The 16404-nt window shown below is 37.9% G+C and overlaps 1 protein-coding gene across 1 annotated transcript in view; it reads left to right on the forward strand.

Moving 5' to 3' along the window:
• Positions 1-5728, forward strand: part of SUGCT (succinyl-CoA:glutarate-CoA transferase) — a 144366-nt gene extending 138638 nt beyond the window's left edge. The window contains exon 13 of the mRNA XM_060195770.1: positions 5641-5728. Within this exon, the coding sequence (XP_060051753.1) occupies positions 5641-5728 (88 nt within the window). The remainder of the gene's footprint in view (positions 1-5640) is intronic.
• Positions 5729-16404: the final 10676 nt, after the last annotated feature.

Raw genomic sequence — 16404 nt, forward strand, 5'->3', positions numbered from 1 at the left:
ACTGCTGTTGGGGATGCAAACTGGTGCAGACCCTTTTGAAGACTGTATGGAGAGTCCTTGAACAAATCAAAATGAAATTACCTTATGGTCCAGCAATCTCACCTTTAGGCATTTATCCAGAGGACATGAAAACACTGATTTGAAGGGACATACGCACCCCTATGCTCATAGCTGCATTATTCACAACAGTCAAAGAGTGGAAGCAGCCTACATGTCCATCAATAGATGACTGGCTAAGGAAGTTATGGGATCTATATATTCCATGGAATACCACTCTGTAATACAAAAAAGTGATATTGTGTTGTTTAGGACAAAATGGACAGAACTGGAGGCGATTATGCTTATGAAATAAGTAGAGAGATGATTGACTACTAACAGATGGTTGTATTCATTTGTTAACCTAGAGAACTGAAACATATGACTTGAAAAAAAGAAAAAGAAGCAAACAGACTGTTTAAAAGACTTGTGAGAAACACAGTGGTTATCTTTGGGAGGTGGGGAATGTGGGTGTGGCATAGAGTTGTGCACTGTATTCCTACAATCTTGCAACCCACTATTAATGGTAAATAAAGAATGAAAAATGGGTAGATTTGCATATAGAAGAAAAGGATGAAAGGACAGTGCTCTATAATATCCTTTATAAAATCTTGGGGTGCACATCTTGAGAAAAGTTAAAATCAGTCAATCTCTTGCAAAACTTTGTCCTCTGAGTCTGCTGTGGTTTTTCATGTTTCAGTTAACAACAGTAGTGAACAAGTATTAAAGTAGCAAGAGTGTGCATATGCACATGTGTGTTCTTTGTAAGTTTTGCGAGAGTATTTTTTTTTCTTGTTGTATGGGAGGGGCATATAAATTATTATGGCATTATTAAATGAGTAAGAAATGTTTAATTTTATTGGTTCCAGTCATGTTATTTCTTTATTTTTACCAGAGCAGTGATCTGTTCTTGCTTATGGTGGTGTGGGCTACTGAAACTGGGACTTTGGAGCTTCAGGCATGAGATTCTCTTGCATACTCATTATGCTATCTTCCCTCCCACTAAAATTTTATTTAAAAAAATTAATTAATTAATTATTGAATAGAGACAGAGAAATTGAGAGGGGGTAGGGAAGACAGAGAGAGGGAGAGAGACAAGAGAGACACCTGCAGCTATACTTCACCACTTAGGAAACTTTCCCCTTTGCAGTTGGGGACCAGGGTCTTTGAGCACCATAGTGTGTGTGCTTAACCAGAGGTGCCACTGCCTGGCCCTCTAAAATTTTTTATGGATGTAAAACAATATAGCTTTATATTCTCCCCCCCTTTTTGTTATCCTTGTTGTTGTAGCCTTGCTGTGGTTATTACCGTTATTGTTGATGTCATTCGTTGTTGGATAGGACAGAGAGAAATTGAGAGAGGAGGGGAAGACAGAGGGGGAGAGAAAGATAGACACCTGCAGACCTGCTTCACCGCCTGTGAAGCGACTCCCCTGCAGGTGGGGAGCTGGGGGCTCGAACCCGGATCCCTACATCGGTCTCTGCGCTTTGTGCCACCTGCGGTTAACCCGCTGTGCTACTGCCCGACCCCTGTGGCTTTATATTAAATATGATTCTCTTTTGTTCAAATTTTCAGGGTGGCTATAGTATTTATGCCTAAGCTTTAAAACCCATTTCTTTCTTTATTTTTAATCTTATTAGTGATGTAGTATTGATTTACAAAATTATAAGATAATGGGTACAACTCTGCACCATTCCCAACACCAGAGTTCTGGGTCCCCATTCCTTCCATTGGCAGCTAAAGCAGTTCTCCTACAGTTGCAGATATGGGTTAACTATTATTTCTACAACTCTCTGTCTATATTTGTATATTTTTGCCTTTCTTCTTTTTTCCCCCTCCCTATGGTTCTATAGTCTCTTCCTTTCCAAGTCACACCTATACCTATTACTACTCCCAAATGTCCCTCCCCTTTTTCCTCTTCTTTCTCTGGATCCTGGTGGAGTTGGAGTTCAGAACCCTCTGATCATCTTCCCCTTATCATTTCTCCCCTGGTGGGAGTATGGACTAAAATTCTTTTAGGACTGCAAGAGGTGGGAGTTTCTGTAACTGCTTCTTTGCTAAACATGGGCACTGACAGATCAGTCCATCCCCCTAGCTTTTAAATCGCTTTTTGTAATATCATTTGTTGATAACCAGGAATAGGATTAATTTGAAAACATTTTACTGAAGATTCATTTTGCCTTTTTAAAAAAACAATAGCTCATTTATAGGAAAGCCAGTTTTAAATACTCATTCCCATTTCTAGGCACTCTGTAAATTTCTACATCTGTAGTAATAGTATGCTGTATTGCTGTTCCTTTTACTGTTGAACTTCCTGACCTCCTATCATTTCAAGTATTGAGGTTGCAGATGCCACCAGATAAGGCATCATACTTAGATGTATTGTTTAAAAGCCTGGGTTTTGAATCAAGACAGATTTGGGTAAATTGCTTCATTTCACAGAACCATACTTGTATATTAGTGATAAAACTGCCTTCCTAATGGTTGGTATGATGACAGTGCATATAAGGTATATAGTTCAGAGTCAGACATGAACTATTTTCAAGAGATGTTAGCTGCTACCACCTTCTCTCAGTTTTCACAAGGCAGCCCACCAATAGAGGTAGAAAAGTCCATTTCCCCATGTGTCTTGCCAGAAGACAGTGTCAAGCCATAGAGAAGTTTTCTTTTTCTTCTGCCTGGCAAATGTTAATACGAAGAGACAAGGAAGAGATTGGTAGCTTACTAAAGTAGCATGGAGGATACTGATCCTAGACCTACAAAAAAGAGAGAATTCCTCCTTACAACCTATATAGGTCATCTCAGTTATTAAAATGGTGATCAGACCCAATAGAATTACTAGCACTGTTGGCATTGTTAGTACAGCCCTCTCAGAGGTCGACTTGTGATCTTATTCACCAACTTAACTATTATTTTGAAAGAGAAACACACTCAAAGTGCAAGCTGCCAAATCACTATTGTTTTATTCAGAGAGGGCCTCTAGATTTGAACAGCTCTAGCTCATTCCTCGGTGTCACTGGACCATTACCTGATTAAGAGCAGTTTTAGCAGACCACTGTGGGACAGTCTGGAGAGATCTTTCATCCTGAAAACATACTTACAAGAGTCGTGTACTTCCCTCATAGGTAGCACTTCAGTTTTATCTAATAATATGCTGTTCATGAAGAACAACATACATCTTGTAGTAATGGCAGCTTTGTTGTTTCAAATAGAATATCTAAAATATTAAAGAGTTAAGAGCATGATTTATCTTAAAATATGCTTTCATTTTCCTTGCTATGTTTTAGAACACGCACATTCTTGTTTTTGTATATTTAAATTTTACACATATAATTGTTTAAAACATATTCTTAATCCTTAAAGAGGTATGAATTATTCTTTTTGTGTGTGTGTCATGTCATTCTTCTTTCCTTTACAAGGAATCAAATCCCAAGTTCAGCCCTAGTTCAAAGAAGCTGGGAGGCAGAGAACAAAGTTTATAATGGTGTTACTGTGCAGATTGCTAAAGAATCTGAGGTTTGTTCAGCAAATATAATGGTGCATTGAGGTGTTGTGTTAATGTGGGGGGCCAGAAAATGAGCTCTGTGTGTAATGAATCTATTAAGTGGCAATTTAGAGTTTAACCTAAAATTGGGAGAAAGTTGGTAAGTGCAGAGGAAGCATGAGACCCAGTCTGACATAGACCTTATGAGGGTGATGGTGGTGAGGTGTGGAAGAAGTGAAGAGAGAAGAGGGTTCTGCGCTATACTGGACCGAGACTGGGGAGGAGAAAAGAGGCCATTTACATTAACAGAAAATTCACCATTTTGTAGACAAGCAAAACTGCAAGTTTAAAAAACCAAACCAATAGTAGAGACAATGATTGGCAAGAAGTAAGGATTCATATTCTATTTTCTTTTCATAGACTTGGTAGTAGGAGAAGACTGGTTTAAAATAGTGAGAGATGGCATACAGGTTTAGGAAGGTTAGAGATGGATAAACTTAGGGAATTATAACATTTTATGTAACTTCTCTGGACAGATGACCTCACCAGTGTACCCTGGAATCCCACCTCTCCAGAGCCCTGCCCCACTAGGGAAAGATAGAAACAGGCTGGGGGTATGGATCAACCCGCCAACTCCCAAGTCCGACAGAGAAGCAATTACCGAAGCCAGACCTCCCACCTTCTGCACCCCATAATGACCCTGGGCCCATACTCCCAGAGGGATAAAGAATAGGAAAGCTTCCAGTGGAGGTGTTGGGATACAGAACTCTGGTAATGGGAATTGTAGGGAATTGTACCCTTCTTATCCTACGGTCTTGTTGGTCATTATTAAATCAATAAAAATGAAGTAATAAAATCATAAGAGAATAAAAAAGAACAGAATAAATAAAGTAAAAACTAAATAAAATATGCAGTGTAATGATGTACAGGTTAATTCTCTGAGGAAAATTTTATTCTTAGTAATAAGAATATATTTTGCTCTATACATCGGCTCTTAAACTATTTTTTTGGGGGGGCTTATAATTCCTTTGAGATATTGATGAGAGCCACAATATCCCCTTTCAGAAACACACAGCTATTTATACCCGTGTGTGATTTTGCTTATGACTCCAGGAGTTTTTCAGACTTCCTGGAACATCTCTGGACCCTAGATTAAGATTCCTCACCACACATCAACTAAAGAGGGCAAGGGCATTGGGATTCTATAAGTAACACTGAGAAATTAGATAAATGATATTTATGTGAAAAATTCCATCTTGAGACTGAAAGATTGTAGATCAATGTCTAGTTAATGGGACAAGAAGTGTTAGAATTAGGAAAGGAATAAAATTGAATTAGACAGGTACTAGTGCAGAAATTATCTGTGGCTTTTGTAATAAGGCTCACAACTCTATTACAGTCAGTTTTCGTAAGGAGAATGAAAGATAAAAAAGTTTCATCACATTAGTACTTAGTTTTAAAGAGAGGAACAATAATCAGACCAACATGTGCATTAAGTTAATGTCTAAAGTAATCTTTGAAAAAAGTAATTGAAAATTTTATAACTTGTAGGAATTCAGGAAAGGCTTTAAACATTAATGTAAGGGCAGAAAAATATGCCACATATCAACAATTAGGAACTGATATGAAACCTTTTCTATCCATCCCATGAAGTAAAAGAAGCAAAAGTGGTGGCAGTGGTGGGGGGTATGGACAAAAGACTGTTCAAGTGAGAACAGGGAAGATCTCAAAGAGCGACAGGTCAGGTGTAAATAAGAAGCCATCCAGCCAGTAAAGGGAGTAAAAAAAAAAATCACAAAAAAGACTACAGTCCAGGAATTAAAGCTTTCTAATACATGAAAGGCAGAAGGTCAACTAGAGAATCAGTGGAACTTCTTGATGATCAGGGTGCAAAAGATGTATTCAAGGGGAAAAAAGGATATCTTGAGGCTCAGTGAATCCTTTACTTTGGTCTTTGTTAAAACATAGAAATTTCCACTGTTATGTCTTTTGAAGCAAAGAAGCGAGAGATGTAGTATTAGATCAAATAGTGCGAAGGGAACAGAATGTTCTACTAGAATGATTGGCATTCTAGATGTAAGTAAGTAAACTGCTAAAACTTTATGGCATCTGTTATAAAGGTTTGAAGAAACTCAAGGGAATAAACTTAACAAAATGCAAAACAAGTCTCTGTACTTCTATATTCATAATTCTGATGCAACCTCTTGAGGAGTCTCAATATTTAGTGATTGGTGAATCTTCTTCATATTGGTGGATTCCTAACACAGAATTATTGAACACACAGTAGAGAAAGTATTCTGTTCCCCATAACATGCTTACATTATTTGAAGAGGTACACAAGCTCCAGGAAAGAAATAATTTTGTTTTGACTTTTCATGGAGTCAATTTCAAGGTTTCACAACAAAGCTATTTAAAATTTTGTTACCATGGTAGTAGTGGGAATATTTCATCACAGATAGGTATTAATAGAGGAAACAAAAAGTAGGATGTGTGACTCTACTGTTGGTGGAGATGTGTAAACAGTGAGGTCCCTCTAGGGAATTCTGCTGGACCTCTTCTTTACACGTGTTTGTAGATAATCTAGCAAAGTAAGTATGCAGTGAAGTTTCCGAGTGTGCTGGACTAAGCTCGTTTGGCTAGTGAAAGTATTAGGAATCATCAGGTATAAACTTTTGAAAGATAATAGAGTGAACAAAAAAGTGACAGGGAGACTCCAGAACTCTAGAACAGATGTAGAGGGGAAAAGCCTAAACTTGCAAAATATTGTACATGAATTATTTAGAAATATAGTTTTGTATAGATACCAGGAAAAGAATTTGAAGCATTTGAGTTGCAAAATTCTGAATACATCATGAGAATTGTTGGGAGGCTTTGACAACGAAGATACACTTAGAGCAAAACCACTGTACTGTGTATTCTTTTTATATTGACTGTTATACTTTTTAAAAAATATTTATTTTGTTGCCCTTGTTTTATTGTTGTAGCTATTATTGTTATTGATGTTATTGTTGTTGGATAGGACAGAGAGAAATGGATAGAGGAGGAGAAGACAGGGAGAGGGAGAGAAAGACAGACACCTGCAGACGTGCTTTACCTCCTGTGAAGCGACTCCCCTGCAGGTGGGGAGCCGGGGGCTGAAACCAGGATCCTTAAGCCGGTCCTTGTGCTTTGTGCCACCTGCACTTAACCTGCTGTGCTACTGCCAGACTTCCTGTTATACTTTTTAAAAAGGGATATGGAATGGAGTTGGTTTCGAGTTCTGACACAATCACCAACATTTTCTGAGGACCAAATAAGCTGTATGTAAAGTTTCATAGGGTAGTGATCTGCAGCAGGCCTTGAATGGAGAATCTTAGAGTGACAGAAATAATTTAATTTCTCTGTAAATAAAGACAACAGTGAGACACCACTTCACTCCTGTGAGAATATCATACATCAGAAAAAGTAACAGCAGCAAATGCTGGAGAGGTTGTAGGGTCAAAGGAACCCTCCTACACTGCTGGTGGGAATGTCAATTGGTCCAACCACTGTGGAGAACAGTCTGGGGAACTCTCAGAAGGCTAGAAATGGGCCTACCCTATGATCCTGCAATTCCTTTCCTGGGGATATATCCTAAGGAAACCAACACATCCATCCAAAAAGATCTGTGTACACATATGTTCTTAGCAGCACAATTTGTAATAGCCAAAACCTGGAATCAACCCAGGTGTCCAACAACAGATGAGTGGCTGAGCGAGTTGTGGTCTATATACACAATGGAATACTACTCAGCTATGAACAATGGTGACTTCACTGTTTTCAGACGATCTTGGATGGACCTTGAAAAATTCATGTTAAGTGAAATAAGTCAGAAACAGAAGGATGAATATGGAGTGATCTCACTCTCAGGCAGAAGTTGAAAAACAAGATCAGAAGAGAAAACACAAGTAGAACCTGAAATGGAATTGGCATATTGCACCAAAGTAAAAGACTCTGGGGTGGGTGGGTGGGGGGAATACAGGTCCAAGAAGGATGACTGAGGACCCAGTGGGGGTTGTATTGTTATATGGAAAACTGAGAAATGTTATGCATGTATAAACTATTGTATTTACTGTCAAATGTAAAACATTAATTCCCCAATAAAGAAATTAAAAAAATTAATTTCTCACCTAGTCCAGGGTTGCTGACTCAGCTGCCTTTCAATTCAGCTACAAAGAATAGCTTTTACAAGGAAAACTATTTAGTTTTTGAACTTTTTAAAATTGTTGTAGTTGTTGTTATTGATGTCGTCGTTGTTGGATAGGACAGAGATAAATGGAGAGAGGAGAGGAAGACAGAGAGGGGGAGAGAAAGACAGACGCCTGTAGACCTGCTTCACCACCTGTGAAGTGAGTCCCCTGCAGGTGGGGAGCCGGGGGCTGCTGATCCTTGTGCTTTGTGCCACCTGCTCTAGTTGATGGTGGTGTGGGGTATTGAACCTGGACTATGGAGCCTCAGGCATGACCATTATGCTATATACCTCCCCCAGCTATTTGTATAACACATGGAAAATCCAAAAGAATCTAACAGAAAATTACTGTAAGTTATCAGACAGCATAGTAAAGTGGCAGGCTACACAATTAATGTACAAAGTGTAGTGGCTTTCCACTATGCAAATAGCACATCAGAGAACCAGAAATTCCATTTAAAATAGCAGTAAAAATCATGTAAAAACCAGGTAAAAGACGTCTATATGTATAGTTATGAGTCACTATTTAAAGGAAATAGAAAACGATATAAAGAAATAGGGTGAGAGGGCATTATGCACCTGGTTAAGCACACACAGCATATGCATGAGGACCTGGGTTCAAGCCCCTGGTCCTCACCCGCAGGGGGAAAACTTCACAAGTGGTGAAGTAGGGCTGTAGGTCTCTCTCTCTCTCTCTCTCTCTCACCCTCTCGGTTTTCCCCTCCTATCTCAAATTCTCTTTGCCTCTGTCCAATAATAAATTTTAAAAAAGTGGTAGTCCTTGCTTGTTGGTATGCATGAGACCCCTTCTGTTTCATTGGTTTAATACCCCCTGCTTAACACTGTATTCTATTTACATAAACACTGTATTCTATTTACATAACCACTGTATTCTATTTACATAACCACTGTATTCTATTTACATAACCACTGTATTCTATGTACATAACCCTGTATTCTATTTACGTAACCACTGTATTCTATTTACATAACCACTGTATTCTATTTACATAACCACTACAGGGCATTGGTTTAATCCCCACTGGTTCATGATATGTTTTTGCTCCGCCCCCTCGCCTTGTCACACCCTGATTTTCACCAGTCACTTTTCTCTCCACCCTCTCTGCGTTGCATCCTGTTCCCACCCTACTGGGCTAGTATATTTATAAGGACAAGATTGTTAGTAGTAGTAGAGTCTAGCTTAGCTTGGTATAGATCGCGCTGCATCCTGCATGAATAAAGAGATACTGCGAACAACCCAGCCATGAGTCCCGGGTCGTCTGTTACCCGCCTGTGAAGCCAGCCCGGCGAAAACAACACTTGCTCATGGATTGAAATAATTAACTATCCTACCCAGAGTCATCTATAGATTTAATGCAATTTCTAGAAAAATACCACTGAATTTATCCTTTGCCTTATCTTGTATAGAGCTTGAAAAAAAACTGTCAAGTGAGATAAGGCAGAAGGAGGAGAAAAAATTCTGGATGATCTTACTAACTTTCTTAAGAAAGAACAAAAATAAAAAAGTGAAAAAACAGGGTGGAACTTGTACTGGGTGGATACATATGTGTGTGTGTCCCATAACTTTTAAAAAATCCATTTGTCCATTAATGGCTATTTTGTTTGTTTCTATTGATTATTGTGAATAACTCAGCTATGAACATATGTCCCTTCAAATTCGTGTCCTTTGGATATATGCTTAGGAAAGATATTGCTGGATCATAAGTTTTCAATGGAGGGAACGGGGACACAGAACTCTGGTGGTGGAAAAGGTGTGGAATTACACTCTTGTTGTCTTCTAATTTTGTATGTTACTACTAAGCCACTAATAAAAAATGACAAAAAACTACAAAAGGAGGGAAAGTAGAGAATTCAACGCCATGCCGTGGAGCAAGGGGACATTTTGATGGGAGGTCAGGTATGCTAACATATATTTTGGGGAGGCATGAAATTGTACAGTTATGACAACTAGTCTTTAAATCAACATTTTCTCAATGAAAAAAATTTAGTCCTTTTTTTGTTTTTTGATAGTACAGATTTTTCAAATGCGAATAGACTTCTTTCTTGGCAGGCTAGCATTCCCATTAAGTGGGATGCAAAGTTAGCATTTTTTATCGTTAGAGCTTGTGATTCATAGTGGTTTACAAGATTTTAAATTACAAAGTATAGTCCATACCTCACCAAATCTCTTTGCCTCCACCCTCCCAGTGATAACCAACATAGTTCTCCCAAGGTCTTAGCGACAGTATGTTTACTGTCTTCTTTATCAGTATCATGTGTTTCCATTCTGCAGATCCCCCATGTAGGTTAAACTATTTGATAGTGGTTTTTGTCTCTTTACATATTTTACAAAGCATAGTCACTTCCAATTCCATCCCATCCATTTTGTCCGAAAGGACACTACTTTTTTTTTTTTTTTGCTCCAAAGGACATAGTATATATGACTGAAGAGTAGCATTCTGGAAAACTATATATATTCTATAACTACTTTTTTTTTTTTTTAATTCTGCCAAGGTTATTTCTGGGGCTTGGTGCTGGCACTGTGAATCCACTGCTCTCAGTGACCATCTTATCCTTTCTTACCTATTTTTTTTTTTTTTTCTAATTTTAATTCGTTAGGATAGGGGGAAATTGAGAGAGTATAGAGGGAGAGAAAGACGCCTGCAAGTTTGATTTTACCTTGCAATTTTAAGTTGAACTCATTAAAGAAACAATTACCAAGTCCACTTGAAAAGCCAGTTGCCCAGGATATCCAGTGTTTAATGATGGTTGTAGTATATATCCAGAGAAGTTTCATAAAGAAATCAAGAGCTGGAGGGTGCATAGAGAGGCAGAGAGGAAGACAGACACATATAGTACTGCTTCGTCTCTCGTGAAGCTTTCCTCTTGCAAGTGGAGACCGAGAGCTTGAATCCTGTTCTTTGAGCATTGCAATATGGACTGGCTTTGGAGTGTTGCACATAAGTAAAGGACTCTGGTGTGTGTGTGTAGGGGGGTGATAGATTTTAAGCTTCTTTGTAGGAGGGGTGGTGGTGGTGGGAATGACACAGATCTATGGTGGTGAGAATGGTGTTGGTCTACACTTCTATTAACCTATAGTCTTATAAATCACTATTTATTTAGTGTGTAAAATAATGTGTGTTCCTGGTGTTCCACTGTCCAGCCCCAGAAAATTTTCATTCTTGACCGTTAGCTCTAAAAAGGTTAGAGTAAAAATTTACCATTAAGCCATATGGAATGAGCCACAATATTGAGCTTCTTCAGAGAGAACTTTCTGAGAAAACTTCACAAACTAACGATGATTAAGCACATTAAGTCACCATCGACACTACTAGCTTGATGGGACATGAAAAGCCCTAATATTTTCTTCAGTGTACTAGTTGATGAGGAATGCAATGAACAAGCAAAGTTTTTTAAACCCCTCACATTTTCACAACATCAGTAAATTAGCCCAATTAAACTCTTTGTGCTCCACAACATAGTCTTACCAGCCTGAACTGTATTGTAACACTTCTTAGCAAATTCCACTTAAGTTGTATTGATGTGTGTGTGTGTGTGTGTGTGTTTCCACTTCTTTGGAAATGTTCTTGTTTGTAGTTGTTCCATGCAGCCTATTCATAGTGCTGATTCTCCAGTCACTTCAAAATCAGCATTGACTCCTTGTATAAATAACAACTGAGCTGTATCCATAACATCTGTCAACTTATCAAAGCCAAGGAAATCCACTCAAAATAATTTGTCTCATTTGAAAATTGACTATTGATACTCCATTCAATGTCCTCAACTCTTTGAAAACTGTTGTCACCAACAAGTAATAGTCCTAAGATGCTTATTTTATTTTCTCTGGACACATCGCTTCATTTGTTATAATCAAATATGATTTTAATTAACTTACCACTGGTAAATGACTTTTCTTGGTCGACTAACAAATGATCCTCTCAGAACATCACTTGGGTTTCAGTTCTTAATTTTTTTTTTTTTTAGTGAGGAAATTCTACTATGAATGATACATTGTGCTTTAAAATTTGTATTTTTTTTTCTGACCACTTCTTTTCCTGTAAGTTGGGAAAATTATGTTCCTTGCTCAATCTGACATATGTTGTATTTTCTTAGCACAGATATAATGCTACTGAATAACAAAATGCTTTGTCATCTAGTTCAATAACAAAATTGTCCATCTTCCAGTGTGTGCTGAAAGTATGACATTTGAAATCTATTTTTCTCTTTTGTTTTGACATAATGGATATGCACTGGTAATATAAAATATTGTGGTGAGGCAATACACATGACATTTGAAATGCTGTTGAGTTATAACTGCTTTACTGTGATTTGTATAAAGCACCAAGTAAGTATGCAAAACAAGTATGTGGCATGTGGTCTCTGTCATAACCACTTTACTGCTGTTGTAGTGGAGAAAAAAAGCAGTAGATTTAAATAGATGAGTGTAACTGTGTTCTAATAAAACTTTATTTATGGACACTGAAATTGAATCCAGTTTGTCTCTAGGATATGGGTAAGTGTGAGGCATATGTCTATTAGCCAGACATATTACACTACATTTTAAAACTCATTTTGGGAATATGCAAATAAAAATCCATCAGACTTATAAGAATGGCATGGGGCTATGTCCCATGGGGCTATGTCCCATGGATTTTCAGTTTTAACAACTTAGAGGCATTTCTCAGTCCGACATCAGTAAATTTATGTTCCACCATGTACTAGATCAGGCATGTGACAGCAATGTAAGTACAAACTCATTCTCTGGTTTGTTATTATTACTATCATTTTTGCTGTAAAAGTATATTTGAGATGAGTGATTCAATTGTGTTTTCATATCTTAACCGTTCTTCCCAAGTCTTGGTTTCTTGTTCTGAGAAGTTGTAATATGACTTGCATCAGAGCTGGACTGTGGACACTTTTTAAATCATTTTATTGGGAGGGTTAATGCTTTACAGTATAGTGAGTATTGTGCATAATCTCTTATCTCCCTGTGATAGCTATTTCCAAAACATGCTTACTTCTAGCTTACGTCCTTTTTCACCATCATGCACTGAAAACCCGCAGCTCTCTGCCCTCCATCCTAGTCCCCTCCCTCCTTTCTCAGAGCCCTTGGATTTGGTGCATTATACCTCACCCAGTCTGAATTTTACTTTGTATTTTTCCATTTTGTAGTTTTGCCTCTGAGGGAGATCATCTGGAATTCCTCCTTTTCTTATTGGCTTAACATGGTTCCTTCAAGTTCCTCCCAGGATGGAGCAACGGAGACAACTTTATTGTTTTTAACTGCTGGGTGATAGTCCATTGTGTATATATATCACAACTCTCTTAACCACTCGTTTGTTCTTGAGCATCTGGGTTGCTCTAAGTTTGGATTATTAGGAAGTTGTAATGCTATGGACACAGGTGTACATAGATCTCCTCATATGGGTTTTGTTTGTTTGTTTTTTGCTTCCTTTGGCTATACTGCTAAGAGAGGAATTACTCGGTTATAGGATAGATCCATTTATAGTATTTTGAGAGCTGTCCAGACTGTTTTACACAGGTATTGGACCGATTTATATTCTTAGTAACAGTATAGAGGGGTTACATTCTGCCCACATTCTCTCCGCTTTTAGTTAATGCCTTTTCTAATATATGACATTCTCAGAAGTGTAAAGTGGTTGTCTTTATGTCTTTATGTCTTTTTGTTGTCTTTATTTGCATTTCTCTGAGACCCTTCAAAGAAGGGATTGAAAGGGCCAACAGACATATGAAAAAATGCTGGAGAAGGTTTATTTTTAATATTTTCATTTTCTTTTTTTTAATGAGAGAGATAGAGAAAGATACATAAAGAGAAAAACCAGAGTATTGCTCATTTTTGGCTTATGGTGGTGTTGGAGATTGAACATGGGACCTTGGACCCTCAGGCATGACAGTCTTCAACATAATCACTATGCTATTCCCCAGCTCTACTGGAGAGGTCTTTAAGAGGCCTGTAAACCATGTTATAAAATATAAACACTATCTGAAGGTCAAAAAGGAGGCTCTGAAAAGTTTAAAGTACACACAAAAAATGATGTTTAGAAATGTAATTTTGGAGGCCAGGCAGTGATGCACTTGGTAGAGGAGGCATGTTCCATTATGCACAAGTACTGCAGGGAAAGCCCCCCCCCACCCCCCCACCCCCCCACCCCCCCACCCCCCGTTGCCACCTGCGGAGGAAAGTTTCGAGTGGTGAAGCAGTGTTGGAGGCGGCTCTTTTTCTCTCTCCATCTCCATCCTCTCTTCCTTCTTGATTTCTCTCTGTCTCTATACAATAAATAAGTAAGTAAATAAATAGATTGTAACTTTGGTAATAGTGTGGGATAAGTAGAGACTGTCGGCTGGAGGGGGAATCGGGCGGTAGCGCAGTGGGTTAAGTGGACCCGCATAAGGATCCCGGCGGGAGCCCCGGCTCCCCACCTGCAGGGGAGTCGCTTCACCGGCGGTGAAGAATGTCTGCAGGCGTCTGTCTTTCTCTCCTCCTCTCTGTCTTCCTCTCCTCTCTTGATTTCTCTCTGCTCTATCCAACAACAATGAAAGCAATAACAACAACAACAACAATAATAATAAGCACAACAACAATTAAAAAAGGACAACAAAAGGGAAAAAAAATATAGCCTCCAGGAGCAGTGGATTCATGGTGCAGACACCAAGCCCCAGCAATAACCCTGGATGTACGGGGAAAAAAGACTGATGTGTATTTGTGAGTTGATGAGCATCTGGCCAGGGGGATATCAGGACCTGAATTCTGTGTTTCACCTAGAATAAGAATTTGCTATTTGCTAGTTCATTTTTTTGCTTTAACTTAAATTAATCTTACTCTAAATAACAAGTATTAAGTGTATGTTGACTCGATTAATTCTTACACAAATATTGATATTATCCCCATTTTACAAAATGGAAACCCAAACTTGAGAAAGGTAAACATTGAAAAAGTGTTTTCGAGATTTTCCTGGGGAGGTGGGAAACTGTACTCATGTGTCAACAAATGTGTAGTAAACCCTCAATAAAATGATTAAAAAATAAAGTTAAACATTTTCTCTAGATTCAAGTGATATACTTAGAACTCTTTAAGTACAAGTTAGCACCAAAGTTCTTTCATCCAGCTATTAGCATATGTGATCTAAAAACCTTACCATGGCAGACAGTAGGCAAATTTTCTGACCTTCTTAGTATGCCTTTATTTTTTTCTCCAGGTGCTTCTCAGTAGCAGAGTGTGTATGCTAGAACAATATAAGATAAAGACAAGAGAAGGGAGGGGGAGAGAGACAGAGAGACACCTGCAGCCCTACTTCACCACTTGTGAAGCTTCCCCCCTGCAGGTGGGGACCAGGGTCTTAATCCTGGGTCCTTGTACACTGTAATGTGTGCACTTGCCTGGCCTCTGAAAACAATTTATTACTGTACGTCATAGTGCCCTGAAAATGTCGATTAGTTATTTTTAGTGACTACAGAAATTAAATGCAATGCCAGACGGATAAGGGCCATTTTATAATTACATTCAGTACTTTGTTTGATTTTGAATTCTGGTGTTTTCCTGTCACAGGTGAGCACAAGACAGTAAAAAGACAGTAATTGGTGGTGCCAGGTAAATTGATAATTGGAAAGGGTATTACACAAAAGAAACTCGGTTACTAACCTTTAGGAATGCGCCTGTGTGTTAAGCCAAAGCATGATTTCCTATGTTGCTGCATGTCACTAACAGTAATACAAAGATAGAGGCAACTAATTCATTATATTTCCTTTTGTCCACTGCTAAATGATCAGGTTTGGAAATTTGTCAAAATATTAGACATTGTTTAAAATGTTACAAATAAATGTCAACCATGTACTAGGGAGTTATTGACGTTCATAATTTTGGAAGATTATTTTCAGTTATTAAAGAATTTAAGTATTAGCTTTTTAATGTCTTAATCCACAGTGCTCAAATACGATTACACTTAGAGGAAGCATTCAACATGTTTCACATATTTGGAAATAATATTAAAATATCTATCTCATTTCCTGAAGTATAGAGACGGAGAATCTCTTGATTTTCTCTTCTCTAATTTAAAAATTATGTTCACAGGAAATTCTAAATATTTCTTTTAAATAAACAGGAAACAAATAATTTGCTTTTGGCATATAAATTTGTAGAAAAAATAGTAAAGGTTGAGGAATAAAATTTTTTTAAAAAACAGTATTATTCAACATATTCTTTAAATCAGACCTGGGAGTGTGTGTGTGTGTGTGTGTGTGTGTGTGTGTGTGTATGTGTGTGTGTGTGATAGAGAGAGAGAGAGAGAAATATTGACATGGTCTTACTGACCTGAGTTTTTTTTCTCCCCAATTTTGCTTTTTCCTTTTCCTTTTCTGACCTTCTTCCTGTTTTCTTAAAAAGTATGGTAATGAAATAAGAGTTGAAGCTCTGACAGGTACACACTAGAGCTAAGTAGTGCTATGGTTAAAGAAAAAAAAAGAAAACTTCTCTATACTGTCCTTTAAGTATTCACAACTTCAAATCCATATTAATTTAATAAAAAGAAGTCGCAGTACAGATGCATATAGACAGATGCTTATTGGGACACAAGCCACTCTGTGAAACAAGATTTCTAATGTGCTTAAAAATTGTGTACCCTTCTTACTCCACAATCTTGTTAATCACTATGAAATCACT

Source organism: Erinaceus europaeus, chromosome 8, assembly GCF_950295315.1.
Source record: "Erinaceus europaeus chromosome 8, mEriEur2.1, whole genome shotgun sequence".
Lineage (NCBI taxonomy): Eukaryota > Metazoa > Chordata > Mammalia > Eulipotyphla > Erinaceidae > Erinaceus > Erinaceus europaeus.